General features: G+C 36.1%; 1 protein-coding gene across 6 annotated transcripts in view; it reads right to left on the bottom strand.

The window, feature by feature from the left end:
* Window positions 1-3,393: 3,393 nt before the first annotated feature.
* The window catches only part of PCDH11X (protocadherin 11 X-linked), a 754,441-nt gene continuing 738,113 nt past the window's right edge, over window positions 3,394-19,721 (bottom strand). For all 6 annotated transcript variants that reach the window (XM_070066783.1, XM_051827412.2, XM_051827411.2 and 3 more), the window contains one exon: window positions 3,394-8,358. In XM_070066783.1, the coding sequence (XP_069922884.1) occupies window positions 7,676-8,358 (683 nt within the window). In that variant the 3' untranslated portion in view covers window positions 3,394-7,675. The remainder of the gene's footprint in view (window positions 8,359-19,721) is intronic.

The raw sequence follows: 19,721 nt of genomic DNA on the forward strand, positions 1-19,721 counted from the left end.
ATTGCTAGAGTCTTCTTTTATACATCTTTTGTCAGTTTAAGTAGGAAGACTTTGTTGGTCATAAAACGAACCTTGGAGTATTCATCTTTTTCTATGGATCAAATTATTTGGAAAATATAGGCATTTTCATGGGACTCCAATTCCCATTAAGCTGGGTGGTAATAATGCCATTAAGTGTTAACGTGATCATATTAAGTGTTAAACTGATCACATAGAAAGGATTAAGTTTTAAAGGGATCAAATAAATAAGATCAAGTGTTTGGCAATAACAATAGATAGAATTAAAAAGGAGAGAATGTTCCAATATGGGAAGCAGTTCACACAGGAGACTCATAGAAAGACAATTGCTCTATAGCACTCTGACCTCAGAATCAGCCCTTAAGGCATTCTGGCCTGGCTAAAAAGCCTATTAGAGCATTTCAGGCATGGAAAGCCAATATACTATGGCAAAAAATAAAATGTCCTACATGAAGGACCTCTGTGAGTGAGACCCCAGTGGAAAGAACGGACAATAAAAGAAGGATGTATTTTTCTGCCTAAATAGTGATGGAGACTGTGGAATCAAAAGGCTTCCATAGGGGGGGCCAGTGCTGTAGTGTAACAAGTAAAGCCACTGCCTGCAGTGCTGGCATCCCATATAGGCACCGGTTTGAGACCTGGCTGCTCCACTTCTGATCCAGCTCTCTGCTATGGCCTAGGAAAGCAGTAGAAGATGGTCCAAGTCCTTGGGCCCCTGCACCCATGTAGGAGACCTAGAAGAAGCTCCTGGCTCCTGGTTTCATATCAGCACAGCTCCGGCCATTGTGGCCAATTGGGATGGAAGACCTCTCTCTCTCTCTCTCTCTCTCTGCCTCTCCTTCTTTCTGTGTATGCAACTCTTTCAAATAAATAAATATTTTTTTAAAAAAAAGGCTTCCAATAGCTTTTGCAGCTTATGTCAAGAGCCTTGACTGATCACTGACATCATACGTAAGAGTGTTAATTGTTAAATTAACAACAGGAATCACTGTATACTTACTCCCCATGCAGGAACTCTGTCCTCAATGAGTTGTATTATGAGAATTAACTGTAAAACTTGTTTTAGACAGTTTTTTATATTTTGTGTGTGTGTGTGTGTAAATTGTTGAAATATTTACTTAGTAAATGTTCTTCTGTGTATAAAGTTAATTGAAAATGAATCTTAATGGAGAATGGGATTAGGAATGGGAGAGAGAGGAGGAAATGGGGTATAGTGGGTGTGGGAGGGCAGATATGATGTACTTGTGAAATTTGTACTCATTAAATAAAAGTTTTCTAAAAAATTAGGCATTTTTCTAGAAGAAAACATCAGAGGAAAGCCTCTAGATATTGATATTAGCCTATGTTAGAAATTAGGCTATGTGTCTGTGAAGAGGGGCTTAAGGAAAACAAAAGATTCTTCAGAAAAGAATGCCTGAGAAACAGCCCAGTACTTTATACTGCAAAGTTCTGCCTAGACTCATAACTTCAGAGGTAGTCTCAGCCCTCTGCCCTGTGAAAGCTCCCCAGGACAATCTTCCCTCTTCAGCACCAAATGGGTAACCTGGCCTGATAGCATGGAGCAATAAAACCTTCACAGCCTTTCTCCAAGGTAGGCTCCTCTGCCTGGTGCCAGATGGGCTCCCCAGTCTGGTAGCACTGAGCAGTGAAACTTTGGGAGGGATTTCACCTAATTCACACTCAGCAGACCCTTTTGTCCTGGAGGAAGAAGAGGAGGGGTAGGAGAAACAGAATGGGAAGAAGCAGATGTCTGAATACAGTCTCAGCTCTCAGCTCTCTCTTGAGCTTCCCGCCTGGCCTGCCAAGTGTATTCTCTCCATTTAAGCATAGAACCTTGCTTTTCTCAGTCTGAGTCATTGTGTGTTTGTTACCCAAAATACAGAAATAAAATTTTATACCTACTTGCCTGTTTCAGTGTTGTTTTGATTTGATTCATTGAAGCAGTTGCCATTAAACCATCAATAATTCATGCTATTAATTGGTGCAAACAGTTCTTACAATAGGAATAGTAACTTCAATGTTTTAATAAAAGTAAATATTAGCTCACATATTTTTGACTTTTATTTTAGTGGGGTATTTTTCTCCCATTTCAAGTATGTATTTATAATATTCATTCTTTCTTTCATATTTACAGAGTTATTGCCAAGGTTATTGTGAAAATATCTATATGTAACCTGTGATTCTTAACCTACTTCACAAACAAGTCACTTTAATTTTTGTATTTTTCCCAAATGGCTGGAGTCAGAATGAGAAATAAAACAAATTAACTTACTGATTCTAAAACTCCAGTCTCTTTTTGATAGAGGTTTAAATATTGTGTGGTTTAAATGTTTTTGCTTCTTTCACCAGCTAATCCTTGGTGAGAATGAATAGATATCACAGTAACAGAAAGATGAAGGAGAAAAGAAAATAAAAGGAAAAAGACAAAAAGCACTAGACTAGGCACTTAGTATTTTTTTCTTTTTTAGTTTAGATTTTATGTTTTTATGTATTTGGAAGGTAGACTAAAGGGAGGGAGGAAGAGAGAGAGAGAGGGAGAGGGGGAGAGAGAGAGAGAAAGAGAGAGAGAGAGAGTGAGAGAGAGGAGAGAGATGGAGACAGATCTTCAATCCATTGATTCACTCCCCCAATGCCCACAAAAGCCAAAACTGGGCCAAGCCAGAGTCAGGAATCAGGAACTCCATCCAAGTTTCCTACATGGCTGGCAGGGACCAAAGTACTTGAACCACCATCACTGCTGTCTTCCAGGGTGCACATTAGCAGGAAGTAGAATAAGAAACAGATGTAGGACTTTGTCCCAGTGTCCCAGGCACTTCAATTTGGACTGCTTATGTCCCAAGCAGCAGCTTAACCCATTGTGCCACAACACCTACCACTGTAATTCTTAACCAAACTTTGAGCCTAATCAAAATGCAAAATGTATTTGCATAATTAGTGATATTGCGCAGTTGGAGATGTTTAAACATATTGGAATTCTCTCCATTTAGCCAAAGTGAAAATGAAGCAAGGAATGAAATTATTTTGTTTCAGGCGTATTATCTCCATTATGAGAAAATTATTTTACCTGGGTCTCCTAGTCACCTAGAATCCTACCGAGAAATCCTCTGATGGCTTTTACATTAAATGAGGTGATAGGCTTATCCTGGAACAAGTAAATGTCTCTTAAGTTGGTCTTGGGAGATGCCAAGTAAATGGCCAAAAACATTACAGTATTGCTCACCAACTTAGAAAAATAATTGAAATGGTGTTCAATTCAAAGAATTCCATTGAAAGAGAAAAAGTGTAGTTTACTCTGTATAAATTTAAAATACAATATAAAACAAAATAAAATCTTTGTCTATTCAATGATCAAATACAAAGAATAAAATGCAGCTTTATTTCTCATAGTTACTTTATTAATATTAATGAATAGGAAAACATGCAATATAGAACCCGAAATAGAACAATTAATACACAATAGCCACTGGACTACATACCGCCATCCTGAGCCACACAATATCCAACCTTCTCAATTCCAAAGCATAGCGAAAACTGCTTTGGGATACTGTTCGCTTTCAGATGCTGTATGATGTCACAGAGGAGGAATCTTCCCCAAATACAAACATAAATACATATTTCATAAAATTCCAAATATTTAAAGTAGGGATAGCATAAATTTCACACATTTTATTCTTAAAAGTATCACATACTGTCACTAAACAATTGCCTTCAATTTTTGTTTCATTTGTGCACACACATTTTTCTGAGCAGCCTTTTCATTACTACTTCTGCTGTTGTCAACTTGCACTGCTTTTTAAAAATCATATTTATAGAAAGCACATGGATGGTTAGTGTAAGAAAGCTACTACTGTGAATGAATATTTAAGGCCTCTGCATAAAATTGCTCTGGTGTGGTAATTGGCACATGATATAAAAAGGTTCCTGTCCAAATATAGTTCAGCTTCTCTTGGTCCCATGTTTTCCAGGCCAATTGGGCCAGTTGCAAATAGCAAAAACAATGCCTAAAGATTATGACACAAGGTTTAAAAATAATTATAAACTTTGTTTGCAAAAACTACTGGCTTCAAAGGATAAATGATAATCATAATGAAAAATATAAATCAGATGAATATAAATAAGGAAAAACCTAAATAAGTAGATGTCTATACATGAGTATTAGGAAATAAATGTGCATTCAGCCTTAATATAAAGAATAAAAAAGGCTAATGTTTAAGTATTTATATGAGTCATACCCACTTAATTTTCCCAGGACTGAGGACGTTTTGCACGTGACATGATTACATTTTAAGGACTGCACAATTTGTGATTTTTAGTCCAATTTTTTCCCATTTTAATGCAAGTGTGTGACAAATATTAGTTCGGGAAGGCAGAGGCTCTTCATAACTGTCACCATTACACAATAGCACTACTTATTTAACAACCATCTTTTTCTAACCAAATTTACATAATTAAAAATAAAATGCTTAACTAAATGAGACTATACAAGATGTACTCACTAAATTTATTACAATGTTGGTATCATATGTAAAGGCTACTTTTAATACACTGACACAGTATTAGTTAAAACGTGAAGATAAAGTTCAAGAAAAGAACATGTATGTACTTAGCATATAAGATACACGTTTGGATATATACTTACAAACATACAGTAATATTATAGCTAGAAAATTAATAATCACAATGTATTGAATATGGCCACAAAATAGAATAAGCAGCATGGCTGAACATATTATTATCACATGTATCATTCAATTTGAACTTCTAATTTCAAGCCAAATCAACCTTTTTTTTCAAGGGAAACATTTTCCAGTTCAAAGAATGTATCTTTTACACATCAGAAAAGCCACCTGAGATTTGTCAACCTATAGCTCTGTCCATCCATTCAAAGAAAGAATTTGTAAGGTGATGAGAAAGACCTCATCAGATCTGAAGCCCTGGAGTTATGGGTTTCCAAAGCCAGACCTAGTGGAAGCTTAGAAAGAGAATGCATAGGGGAGAAAAACTGGGCTCACACCCCTTGCCTCTTTGGCTACTTTCAGCCTGCTTCCGTTCAATGCCTCTCTGACACAAAGCCAGAAGAGGGTGCCCAGTCTTTTCAGATTCTAAACACAATCTAAATCCGATTATACAATCAGAGTTAGAAAGGGCAATAAAAGCATATTTGTTCATTCCTATATGTCTAGGAAAGGTAAGAAAACTTCACAAATTTTTAAATGTGAGGATTTAAGAGCTTCCCTAGTAACTGAATAAATCACACTATCAGAAAAGAAAAATTTCCCAAAATTTTACTTTGGTTCTTACTCTGGTTTCTAATAACATAGATAGCAAGCTTTCAGATTCCTAACAGATTATTTAGTATTGTTTTAGCTTCTTCTTTTTATCTCCTTTTAAATTTGTGTGTAGATCATAACTTAACTAAAGGTATGGAAAAGAAAAAATGTAGAAATAATTAAAATTTAAAAAAAATCTCACTTGCATAATCATTGCAAGTTGTTTTTGTTTTTTGGTTTTTGGTTTTGATTTTGTTTTGCTTTTTGAGTGAAAACACATACTAAAATCTACTGGAAGCACGGATTTTGTCATTCTGGGTTTTAAAAATCTTCCCCAGATTTAAAATCTTTGCCAACAATAACAACAGCAACGATAATAGCAATACACATACATGACATTATTTCAGTGAATTTTCAGACATTAGTCCTTCAGGATTCACATGCACCTGGGAAACCAGTATGCTCCAAATCCCTTGGAATGTTAATAAATACAAAGGAGAAACAAATACCAATTAATCGGAGATTTCACTAATTAAACTTTAGTACTTAAAAGTCAAGAAGTTATTCTACACACCAAAGCAAATATGAATTAAAGAGCTTCACAATGGGAACAATGCATTCTTAAAACGCTACTTAACCTGCCGGGCACATTAAGAGAAGCTTCCTCAACATTCAGTGGAAACCTTCACCAATGAAATTAGACATTTATCACAGTTTATATTACAACATTTACACACGGTTTAATCATAAATTACGTATCTTCAAGTTACACATTACAAAGTCTACATCTAGTTTAATCAACAAGAAATATTCACTCCCCACCCCCCCCAAAACATCAATTGTTTCTTGGTTTAGTGTGATACTGAAACAAGACATTTTCTTGGTTTTGTTATGGAGGAAAATTAATTGGGAGGTGTTTCTGTAAATTCATGAAATGTGCACATAGAAGATAATGGCCACTTACGAGGATGAAAACAGAAAATAAAGAACAGGCAACGGAAGGAAACTAATGTTTCCCTTGAATACTACTGTATTCTTTTCTTGGTAGGACATATTTTGTTTCATATGTGAGATTTTGTTGGTTTCTTTTTTTGTGTGCTATTGGGGTATTTCTATCCACCCCAAGAAGCAGTCATGAACCTTATTTCTCCCTCTGCACATCTCTTTGAAATTCTACACTGTAATACATTTGATGTAGTTTGATAATTACATATCTTGAAAAGTTCCTTCCTAACTCTCATCTTGTTATCAGTGGTTTTCGTCAGTAAGTTGAGCTAGAATGGTAAAATCCCCTTAGTCTTATAAGTTAAATACATGGTTTTATATACAGTTTTATTTATTCATCTGTGGTTTTTACTGAACATCTTTCGATAATAGCCTATGGAGCTGTTGAATCAACATTTAAATCTTTCTGATCTTCTCTAGAAAATAAGAGTTTACAGTCATTGTTATAAATGAATCTGGTATTGAAGGCATACACCTTCCTTGTGATTTTTATATACAAATTCAAGAAGTAAAGGTCCAGTTAATAATGGAATACAGGCTTAAAATGACAGATAAAATATTATTTCTGATGTACTTTACACTAAACTACAAAGGTAAATTTTAAAAAAAGAAAGAGGCCCTTTTTTTTTAGCAAATAATTGCCTAATTTGGGCACTTATATTGCACTTCAGTGTCTCGAACTCTACTAAAGAGTAGAGAAATAGGTTTAAATCTAGATCTGTACAGTTTATATATATTTACCAAAAATGCATATACAAATTATATCAACAATATATTCTTGCAATAAAGGTAGAAAACATAAAAAACAGGACAGAGACAAAAACTAGGAGATATTTACAGTCCCTACTATGCATTTTTAAAGGTAGAGATACTAGTAACAAAAACCTGGAGACAAATAAGAAACCAAAATCAAACAAAAAGACTAACAAAAAGAATACAGTACTTATACCTTCTAATGTTATCTCAACAAAAGTTTAGATAAACTAAAGGTAAACTTGGAAAGTCAGATATTTGCTAGTTTTCCACTTGCTATGTACTGTGTCCACAAAAATTAGAACAGAAAAAAAATCAGTAATATTGCACATGGTGTTAAAAAATGAAAAAAATACAGTACATCAGAAATAGTATTCACCATATATTAATTTCTGTCATGATAAGCCTTTCTGTACAGAGGGATGTGAATTTTTAAATTTGTTTTTAAATACACATTCTGAATTAAATAAATTGTACACTTAATTTTAACTTTTGACTAAGGGTCTAGCTCCAGACTTATTCTGGTGTCCGTTTTTTATTTACAGAGCTATTTACAAAGCTATCAATTTGGAATAATTATGGAAATTGGACCTTAAACTTGGATTATGTACATCCTGTCTAGTTTAGCTTTATAATGGATGCTCTTCCATAATGGGGGAGTCACCCCTAGAGGGTCTGGCCTGTTGGCCTGGAGTGAAGGTTGTCAGTGGAATGACCTTAATTGAATCATCACTGTGATGAATTCTTTCAGACATGGTATAAAACTGAGCTCTTGTACTACCTTGCACGCTCTGATCAAGAGAACGCAGTCCATCAGCCCCAGCCCCCTGCACCCAGCCTTGCTGCATAGCCATCGGTGGTTGGGCTTGGTTGCGATGGAGGGTAGCAGCCTGTGGCAGAGGGGGGCTACGGCGGATTGGAACAGCTTGTGCCAGGGGAGGGCTATAGCGGAGGGCTGAGCCCTGTGCTGCTGGTGGGCTGTGGCAAAGTGCAGTAGCCTGTGCTAGAGGTGGACTGTGGTGGAGAGCAGAGGCCTGCACTGGTGGAGGACTGTGGCACAGTGCAATGGCCTGGGTCACAGGAGGGCTGTGGCAGAGAGCAATGGTCTGTGTGACCGGAGGGCTGCGGCGGCGAAGAGTGGACTGTGTCAGGGGTGGGCTACGGCAGAGAGTAGAGGCTTGTCCTTGTGATGGACTGGAATGGGTCAGAGAAGCTGGCATCCAGCAAGAATCAGAATGGCCCAAGATGAGACATTCATGGGTACAGTTGTCAGAGGCCTCTTCCACAGTTGGTTGGACAGTTATTTCTGCAGCTGTGGGGGAAAACAAAAAAGAAAATATATTTATATTTCAAAGGCTTTTTTTTAGTTACTTAAATTGTATTGCTACAGGAAAAATTAACAATTTCTCTAGAAATACAGCTGAAATTTCTAGTATTTTCACAATTGCTACTTGATTTGTCAATAATAATTCCTCGAGAAATATAAATAACCAATGGGGTGAATAGGGTCTCACTTTTATAATTAAGGTCCTTTGGCTTAGTCTCCTAAATGTAGATATCTTAAATTGTTTTGTGACTATAAATGGAAATTATTGTTGATGATCTATCTATATACACAAGTCAGTTGAAGTATGGCTCCTAACTAACATGCAGAGAAGATATAAAAGTAAAGTGAGTGAGAAAGCAAATCATAGGAACATATATGAAACTAAAAAATTATAGTTAACCAAATTTTTATCTAGTAAACTAATCTGAAAATGTAGCTTATTGAACTATAAAATGTTCCTTTTAGTTTTCCAAAATAATTGATTACTGTAGTCTTTATTTTCTGAAAATCAGAGATTAGCAACATAATAAACTTACATATCCACAGCATTTATTTGTGAATTATAATGTCTTCTAAAACTCTTTTGTAAGATTTCTCTAAAGTCTTCGAATGTCAGTAGATACTAAGTATCAATAAGGACACCCTATAAAGACTCACAAAAGACAGATGGGGTCACTATATCAATATAACAGTTGACTTGAGAGCAAGCAATGTTATCAAACATAAAGAAAAACATTATATAACAGTAGAAAGACCAGTTCTCCAAGAAGATGAATCAATTCTAAGTGTGAAAGCAGCTAACAACACAGATTCAAGATACAAGAAGCAAACCCAACCAGAAATGAAAGGAAGAATAGACATATTGACAATCAGAGACTATAATATTCTTCAAACTTGATCAAACAAATAGAAAACCAGTAATAATATAGAAGAAAAAACCTAAATGAAAGATCTCCGCGAGTGAGATCCCAGTGGAAAGAATGGGTCATCAAAGAAGGAGGTACCTTTCTCTGAAGGGAGGAGAGAGCTTCCACTTTGACCATGGCCTTGTCTAAATATGATCAGAGTCAGTGAACTCAGGGGGCTTCCATAGCCTTGGCAGCTCATGACAAGAGCCTAGGGTGATTACTGAGGCCATAAACAAGAGTGTCAATTTGTTAAGTCAACAACAGGAGTCACTGTGCACTTACTCCTCATGTAGGATCTTTGTCCTTAGTGTGCTGTACATTGAGATTTAATGCTATAACTAGTACTCAAACAGTATTTTTCACTTTATGTTTCTGTGTGGGAGCAAACTGTTGAAATCTTTATTTAATGTATGCTAAACCGATCTTCTGTATATAAAGAGAATTGAAAATGAATCTTGATGTGAATGGAAGGGGAGAGGGAGTGGGAAAGGGGAGGGTTGCGGGTGGGAGGGACGTTATGGGGGAAGAAGCCATTGTAATCCTTAAGCTGTACTTTGGAAATTTATATTCATTAAATAAAAGTTTTTTTAAAAAAAGAAGACATGAACAACACCATTAATCAATTAGAATAAAAGTGAAAATAATTTGGATAACATTCTACTCTCAGCAAATTAGAAACACAAGAACTTCTTCAAATTTACATAGAACATTTACAAAAAGCTAATAGTTAACATCATCTTTAAAGGTGAACAACTGAGTTCTTTCCATTTAAAATTGGAACACAGTAAGGTTGACCATCCTCATAACTTCTATTTAAAATTGTATTATAAGGTCTACACATACACAATTAAATAAAGCAAGGGAAGAAATCAAAAGCATACAGACTGGAAAGAATAAAGCTGTCTCTATCCACAGACATAATTTGGTATAAATCTAACAAAATGCATGTAGCATCTATTGCTGAAGATAAAACACTGATTTGAATCCAAATCGAAGATTTAACATATGAAGAGATGTACTGTCTGGCACGGCTCAATAGGCTAATCCTTTGCCTGCGGCGCCGGCGCCGGCAACCCGGGTTCTAGTCCTGGTTGGGGCGCCCGATTCTGTCCAGGTTGCTCCTCTTCCAGGCCAGCTCTCTGCTGTGGCCCAGGAAGGCAGTGGAGGATGGCCCAAGTGCTTGGGCCCTGCACCCCATGGGAGACCAGGATAAGCACCTGGCTCCTGCCTTCGGATCAGCGCAGTGCGCCAGCCACAGCGCGCTGGATTCAGCGGCCATTGTGGGGTGAACTAACGGAAAAGGAAGACCTTTCTCTGTCTCTCTTTCTCACTGTCCACTCTGCCTGTCAAACACAAAATAAAATTAAAAAAAAAAAAAAGAGATGTACTATACTCAAAGCTTAGAAGATTTACTACTGCTTTGATGTCAGTGCTCCCCAAGTTGATCTGTAGACCCAGTGTAATCTCAACAAAAATCCGAGATACCTTCTTTTGTTTTTCCCAGGTGTCAACAAGCTGATTCTACAACTTATATGGAAAGAGAAAGGAATTATAATAGCTAAACAACTTTTAAAAAGAACAAACAATTGGAGGAACTTAAAAATTTAATATAAAATAGCCTTGGGGCCAGCATTGTGGTGCAGTGGGTTAAGCCACTACCTGTGACATCGACATCCCATATGGATTTTGGTTTGAGTCCTGGCTGCTCCACTTTCAATTCCACTCACTGCTAATGTGCCTGGGAAAGCAGCAGCAGATGACTCAAGTGCTTGAGCCCCTGCACCCACATGGTAGAACCAGATGGAGTTCTGTTCCTGGCTTTGGCTTGTACGAGCCCAGGCCACTGTGGGCATTTGGGGAGTAAACCAGTGCATGGAAGATTTCTCTCTGTGTCTCTGCCTCTCTGTAATTCTGCCTTTTGAATACATTTTAAAAAATATTAAAAATAAAACTTTGTTATATAACTTTGTGAAACCAGTGGTTAAGAATGTTATTCTACTGTAGTTTTAATAATTTGTGGTTACTTTAAAATTTACTGTATATGGGTGAAATGGTCATTTTTCCATTAATTTTTGTTTACAGCCATTTTCGATATTCCCACTAAACCAGGGTCTTTTTGCTTTTTACTTATTAAATTTCTTATTTGATGAAGTATTAAATCTTTTTTCCTGTAATGTAAATTTAAAATGTTTTCTCAATAACTAAAAAAAAAAAAAAGGGAAAAGGAAGGAGAGTGGGAGGGAGTGGGGAGAGAGGAAGGGAATGGTAAAATTATAGGAATGATAAGCAGATCAGTGGTGGCCAGGGTTTGGGAGTAGAGAAAGGGGTGAGTAGCAGGGGCAGCAGAATGGAATTTTCGAGTGATGAAACTGTTCTCTGCCATGAAGATAATGGTGGATACATTTCTCCAAACTGAAAGAACTGTACAACCGGATTGAATGTATCATAATGATATGGCCAGCGCCGCGGCTCACTAGGCTAATCCTCCGCCTGTGGCGCCAGCACACAGGGTTCTAGTCCCAGTTGGGGCACTGATTCTGTCCTGGTTACTCCTTTCCAGTCCAGCTCTCTGCTATGGCCCGGGAAGGCAGTGGAGGATGGCCCAAGTGCTTGGGCCCTGCACCCGCATGGGAGACCAGGAGAAGCACCTGGCTCCTGCCTTCGGATTGGTGCAGTGCGCTGGCCGTAGCGGCCATTTGGGGGGTGAACCAATGGAAGGAAGACCTTTCTCTCTGTCTCTCTCTCTCACTGTCTAACTCTGCCTGTCAAAAAAAAAATAGCAGTATTTTGCAAATACCAAGAAATTATACATTTTGTAAGTTAACTTTTACCTCCTATATTCAGTTCAGAATTTTCTACCAAAAAATAAAGTTTACTAATCACATGAAATAGTATTCAATGGAAATACTGTATTTTCTCCTTGTGCAGTTACTGTTTGGAATATTTTTAATGCAGTACGATCGAATTTAAATATCATTTTGAAAATTATGGGTAGGAGTACTAAAAAATGGGAAAGGGATATGAGATTGGTTTACAATACAAATTACAACTCAAATGTTTTATAAGACATTCAGCCTCACACATTTTCTACCTTTGTAAAAACTGCGAAATGACAGTGATTTTCCTTTGTGTACATGATGATGGTGAGATAAGAGTATAGCAAATGAGTGAAAATTTTTTTCATATAAACTATCTATTTAGGTCACCCTATTGTCTTACCTTTTCTTTTTTTCTTTTTTTTAAATTATTTTATTTATTTGAAAGAGTTACAGAGAGTGGTAGAGCCAGAGAGAGACAGAGACAGAGATAGAGACAGAGAGAGAGAGAGAGTCTCCCATTCCATTAGTTCACTCTCCAAATGACTGCAACGGCCAGAGCTGAGCTGATCCAAAGCCAGGAGCCATGAGCTTCTTCTTGGTCTCCCACATAGGTACAGGGAACCAAGAACTTGGGCCATCTTCTACTGCTTTCCCAGGCCACAGCAGAGAGCTGGATCAGAAGAGGAGCAGACAGGACTCGAACTGGTGTCCATGTGGGATGCCAGCAATGCAGGCAGCAGCTTTACCCACTGTGCCACAGCGCTGACCCCTCAATTCGTTTTTATTATCCAAAGTATTCCTTTAGAGAGATATACCATATTTTATTTATCTGTTCATTAGTTTATACTTGGATTGTTTACACTTTTACTTATCATGAATAATGTTGCTATGAACATTTGTGTAAAAGTTTTTGTACTAAGTCAAATGACCAATCTATGTTTAAATTTGCAGGAACTTTCAAACTTTTCTCCAGTTTGACTTAACTATTTTAGACAAACAACAGAAATATATAAATGTTCCAATTCCTCTGCATACCTGCTAATTTTTATTATCATCTGTTTTTTTTTATTATAGCCATACTAGTAAGAAGTGGTGTCTCATTGTGATGTTGATAATTGTTTTACTGAATACTAATGAAGCTGAACACGTTTTCTGCACCTATTAGTCATTAGTTTATCTTATTTGGAGGTATGCCTATTCATATCCTTTACCTATCTTAAAAGTAGATTATTTGCCTTTTTATTGTTGAGCTGTACAATTTCTCTTTTTATCTATATGGTCTTTTATAAGTCCATTATAAGATATATGTTTCGGGGGGCTGGCACTGCGGCATAGCGGGTAAAGCCTCTGCCTGCAGTGGGTGCCAGTTCAGGACCTGGCTGCTCCATTTTGACCCAGCTCTCTGCTGTGGCCTGGGAAAGCAGTGGGGAATGGCCCAATTTCTTGGGCCCCTGCACCCACACTGGAGACCTGGGGGAAGCTCCTGGCTCCTGGCCTCAGGTCGGCCCAGCTCCAACATTTGCAGCCATTTGGGTAGTGAATCAATGATGGAGGACTTCTCTCTTTGCCTTTGCCTCTCTGTAACACTGCCTTTCAAATAAATAAATAAATCTTTAAAAAAAGAAATATGATTCAGAAATATTTTCTCCCATTCTTTGGTTTTCACTTCATGATGTCCTTTAAAATACAAAATTCTTGAAATGACAAAGCTTAATTCCTTTTTTGTTGTTGTTTGTACTTATGGTATCAGGTTTTAAAAGGCTTTGCATGATACAAGGCAAAAATTTATTACTATGTTTCTCATAGTTTTATGGTTTCAGCTATTATCTTAAGGTTAATGACCAATTTGGAGTCATTTTCTGTGTATGTTTGAGGTAAGGAAGGGACTCAATGAATTTTCTTGTTTGTCTAGAAAGGTTTACTCATTTTAATTTATTACAGACATTTTCACTGGATATAAAACGAGGGGTTAACATTTTTTTTTCTTTTTTGTCAGCTTCTTAAATATGGCTTACCATTGCCTTTTGGCACCTATCATATCTGCTAAGAAGTTTGCTTTTATTCTTATTAAGGTTCCCACGTACACACGTCATTTTTTCTTACTCCTTTTGAAATATTTTCTTTCAGTATTTTTATAGGACATGCTTAAGTGTGGCTCTCTATGTTTACCATACCTGGAGTTTGTTGAGCTTCTTATGTATACATATCAATGAGTTTAATGAAATTTGAGTTTTTTTGAGTCATTATTTCTTCTAATATTATTTCTACTCCTTCTTCCTCCTTTCCTTCAGATAATTCCTTTGCTCATGAATAAGTGCGCTTAATGGTTTCTCACATTTCCCATTTTTCTTTATTTTTTGGCTCTTTTATTTAGATTGCATAATCTCAACCAAAATTTAAATTTGAGTTTTCTGATTCTTTCTCTGGATTCTTGAAATCTGCTATTGCTTCTCTATATTTTGGTTATTGTATTTTTCAACTTCAGAGTTAACATTTGGTGTTTTTACATTTTTACTTCTTTATTGATATTCTGGATTTGATGGTATATTGTCATTCTGCTTTACTCATTTAAGCATGGTTTCTTTTAGATTTTTGAACATATATGTGTACAATATCTGCTTTGACATCTTTTTCTATTAAATCTGACATCAGGACACACATGTAAGTTTTTGTTGCTCATGTTGCTTTTTTCATGTATGGCTCACAGTTTCCTATTTCTTTGTATATATCAGAATTATGTCAAAATTAGGCATTTTAGATAAAAATATTACATTAACTGTGGATACTAATAACCTTTCCTTCTCTGAGACTACATATTACTTTTCTCTGTTTATCTGTTTTGTTGCTATGCTGGAAATCTCGTATCTGCTTAATATGAAGTAACTGGTGGCACCCACCAGCATTCATCGTTGGACACTGATGTCTCAGTTAAATTATCTGCTGCGGCTGCAATTATATCCAGCTGTTTGGTTCCACTAATTATTGGATGATTCTTTAGCGAGATTTTTTGTTTGTTTTTGTTTTCGTTTGTTTTTTTGGCAATGTCCTGTGCATAAATTGCTCATAAACCTGATGCAATTAATTTTAGGCTCTTTCGCAGGGATGGTTTTTTGAGGCAACATGTTGATGTCTTGTTTCTTTTTCTATGTCTCTTTACAAGGTTCTTTCTGCTAAACTTACAACTAACTGGTCTACAGTCTTTTTTTTTTCCCCTCTCATGGAGCTACTATCCTCTTCTTAATTTTTTACCACCGAAATATCCACTGGATTTGGAAACTCCATTAGCTTGAACTTCCCCAAACTTTCTTACAAATACAGTTCATGCTCTTGGGGGAAGTTTTGGAGCTCTTTGTTTTTATGGTATATCTTTCTTCCCTTGCCAAAATCTGTGGCCACTGCATGGAAGCTGAGAGTAGGGACAATAGCTTGCTTCAGTTAGATTGGAAGAGTGCTGAACAGGCGAATCAGCTTCTGGTATTCTCAGTTTACCTATCCTAGCATGAAATTTCCACCCTAGGACTAAATTGGAGTATAGGCAATTGGGCTCAGTATTCTTAAAGCACTCTTGCCTGTAACAGACCTTCTGCAACATAGTGCTAATAGGGCTGAAAAATCCTGGAAGTATGCTTAACCTTAGAATAGGAGCTGGAGGGGGGAGTTCTATGTTCTTGGATAACTCTGCTCAGCATGTAGCTTCTGTTACGTTGAATTAATGGGGAAGGTATGGATCATGGTTTAAATTCTACAGCTCTCACTGCTTTGGCAGAGCATAAATTATCTTGAATAAGTGTTTCTGAGTTTGCTGTTTGCTCCTAGGACAATTTTTCATAAACTTTATATAGTTTTTTTAAGTCGTTTTCATCAATCATGGTTGTTTCACTGGAGAGAAGATGCATGTAACTACTCATAAAACCATGTGTAGATTGTATCTTTCCTATAGAATATTTTTTCTACTCTGATTAAAATACACACAACTAACATCTAATTTTAACCATCTTTAGGCATATAGTTTTAATTGTAAAAGTACATTCACATTGTGGTGCAACCATCACCACCATCTGTTTCCAGAATGTTTTTTATCTTCCCCAACAGAGATTATGTATCCATTCAACAGTGACTCAGTCCCCCTATCCTGAAACCCCTGGCAACTACCATTATACTTCCTATGAAATCGGCTAATATAAAAACCTCTTATAAGACTTGAACCCACAGCTATAATCAGTTCACAGCAGCTTTATTCAAAATAGCTAAGGCAATCCAAGGGTCAATCAATAGAGTAGATAGGTAAAATGTTTTATCTATGCAGCAAAACATTATTCAGACTTCAAAAGGAAGGAAAATTTGTCACATACTACAACATGGTTCAGAATAAATATTTCCACATACATACATAATCATATGGCAACTGTTACAACTCTAATTATTAGGAACCATCCACATTTTGAACTCACTATATCTCTGTCTCTATTTATTTAAGCATTGGCATTAACAAGTGATGTCAATAATCAGTAATATTTCACCACATAGCCTTAGTCCTTAAAAAATAAAACCAAAAATGCAAAGAAATTAATTCAAATGATAATACATGCACCAACAATTTTAGAAAGTTCTTCAAAACTTGGGAAATTAAGTAACAAGACACACACAGAATTTAAGAAAAATAAGAGGCGTAAAAGTTGATATGTTTTATGTGATTTCATGATGTATACAATATATGGTTTTCATAAATTGAAATATTTTATGATTAAATGGGAAACCAGTTGACACAAATTTTTTTATATGAACAGATGATACTTCACATAAACTTCTAAAATCTGTTGTGGGTCATTGTAATAGTATTTTCCAATAACAACAGTATAAAATATGAGTAATCTAGTATATCTGTTGAAATGCTCTCCAAAAAATTCACCTTGATAATGATTCAAAATTTCTATTACATTTAATCACTTACCCTCAATTCATATTGAATAAAAATCAACACAAGTATTAGTTAAATATAACCTCCATCAATTTAGTTCTAAACTTTTAATAACAAATAAGCTGAGGCTTTTTGATATTATTTTTTAAGAAGATTTATTTATTTACTTGAAGGTCAGAGTTACACAGAGAGAAGAAGAGGCAGAGAGAAAAAGAGAGAGAGAGAGAGAGAGAGAGAGAGAGAAGGGTCTTCCATCCGCTGGTTTACTCCCTAATTGGTTGCAACAGCCAGAGCCACGCTGATCTAAAGCAAGGAGCCAGGAGCTTCTTCCAGGTCTCCCAGGGGTCAAAGGACTTGGGCCATCTTCTACTGCTTTCTCAGGCCATAGCAGAGAGCTGGATCAGAAGCGGAGCAGCCGGGACTCGAACTAACACCCATATGGGATGCCAGCACTGCAGGCGGCAGCTTTACCTGCTACGCCACAGCGCCGGCCCCGATATTATTTGTTTTAAGAGCTCTCTTTTTTCTTTAAATAACAAATATTTCTATATTTATTAATATTTATGATTTTCAAAAATCTCATCAACAATAAGAAGATAAAATCATTTATTCAGAGCTACTAAATGCAGTTCTTACACTCAGACTGATGGTGGGAGGATTGCCTAGAACTACGTTTGCATCTACAATAGGTTAAAAAATCACAGCTTTAGCTAAATGTACTTAATCTCAGTAATTCAGAATGTGTTGGTGAAAATCTTAGTTTTAGTTAAAATAAATCTTAAACTTCACTGCCATATATCTAAATGTATACAAATACAGCAATACTGGTAAGTAAATTTTAAACAAAAGCACAAAAAAGAAGCATAATTAAATATTATAAAGATTTCTATGTGACTGAATGCTGCTAAAGCGTATTTCCTTTAGTGGGCTATACAGCTTTCCTTAACATGATTCACACCTTTTAATTAACATAACAAGCTATTTCCCAAAGAGAAAGTATGAGATTAACACAGATTAACTCAGTTCAAATTGAAAAGAATTTGCATTGTGAATTAGTGGAATCTAGCGAATTAAACTAAAACCAATGCTTTTTGAAGGCTTCTGAAACTCATGAATAACATTCAACATGAAAGAAATTAATATTCTTACTAGGAAATATATTATGCTCATGCAACATCCAAACACCCTATGGATATCACTGTAGTTCTTCTCGAAGGAAACCATGATTCAGTAGCGTAGTTGATCATTTTGTCAGGCTGAAAAGGAAACTTGAAATAAATTTATGATTTAAGTGATGTCCAAAAATTCTGTCAACATGAATGTAAATGAAGTATACTGGGAAAATGGAATATACAGCCAGGCGATAAAAACAGCAGACACAAAGAATATATTGCTCGGAAGACTTCCCCAATATCTCTCCTTGGAAACCATTTACAAGTGAACAGTTACCATCTGCAGTTGTTGAGAAGGAGTGAGAAAAATGACAGTATATTGAAATATATTTTTAGCACAATGAAATGAAGATCACTGTCAGAATATAATTCATCTGTTTTGGCTCAGAAAGAAAATCTGCCCTTATGATGTTGAATTCATTTGGATAGACCTTTTCCTTCACTCTAAATGCTTGTACTTGAACTTTAAATGGCTTTTCAGAATTATCTATTAACATATTTCTTCAATGGTCTGATGTAGAATATGTGTTTCAAGAAGTAGAGGAGCAAATCCCAGTATTTCAAAATTCAGATATCAAGTTTATAGATATGATTAAATGTGCTTCAATGATGTGCCCAATCATTCTCTACCATCTAACAATTTGGGAACAAATACATATTTTATAGACATTTCCCTTAGTGTTATCCCGACAAGACTTGAATGTTCATTATACAGATTTCCAAATTGTTCCATTTAATCTATCTGTTAATCTCTGATAGTAATTCCACATGTCATTTGATTAATGTTCAAAGCTGAACTCTCATGAAAAGGAATGACATATTTTGGTAAATTTGCGTTTGATCTCTCTTTTTCTTGCTCTTTCAGTCATTTCCCAAATGTATCACTGAGGATTGTTAATGTTATTTTAAGAGAATATCAGGTTGTAATTGACATACTGATTTCAGCAAAATTTTACTGTCCTGAAACACTTATCATTTGGTCTTCCCAAGAAGCCTAATAGAAATATATGACTTGTTCTACTAGGTTTACATGTCACAGTTTGGTTTAATATGGTCCAAATACATACTAGAGGCACTTGAAACATTCAATACAGATATGAACTTGTAATTTTGAGATTTGTGTGACTTAAAGTTCCACTAGCACACTGAAGATAATTTGTGCAATTTGATAATTTCAAGTTATTCATGTAAATAAATTAGCCAGAGCAGACAAATAATACATAAGAAAACCATATCATGAGATGAGTGATCCTATTTTCACCTAATATGTCTCTATTTTTTCTAGGATTTGCAGGGAACAAATTGAGTGAACTGACCACAACCAAGATAGTACTTTGGAAGCTACATACGTAAGTGAACATTAGGGAAGTGATGGGATTGGGGCTTACCGTAAAATTATCATTAGAGGGACCGGTGCTGTGACATAGCAGGTAAAGACGCCACCCGCCGTGCTGACATCCCATATGGGCACTGGTCCAAGTCTACCAGCTCTCTGCTATGGCCTAGGAAAGCAGTAGAAGATGGCCCAAGT

This window comes from Oryctolagus cuniculus, chromosome X (assembly GCF_964237555.1).
Source record: "Oryctolagus cuniculus chromosome X, mOryCun1.1, whole genome shotgun sequence".
NCBI lineage: Eukaryota > Metazoa > Chordata > Mammalia > Lagomorpha > Leporidae > Oryctolagus > Oryctolagus cuniculus.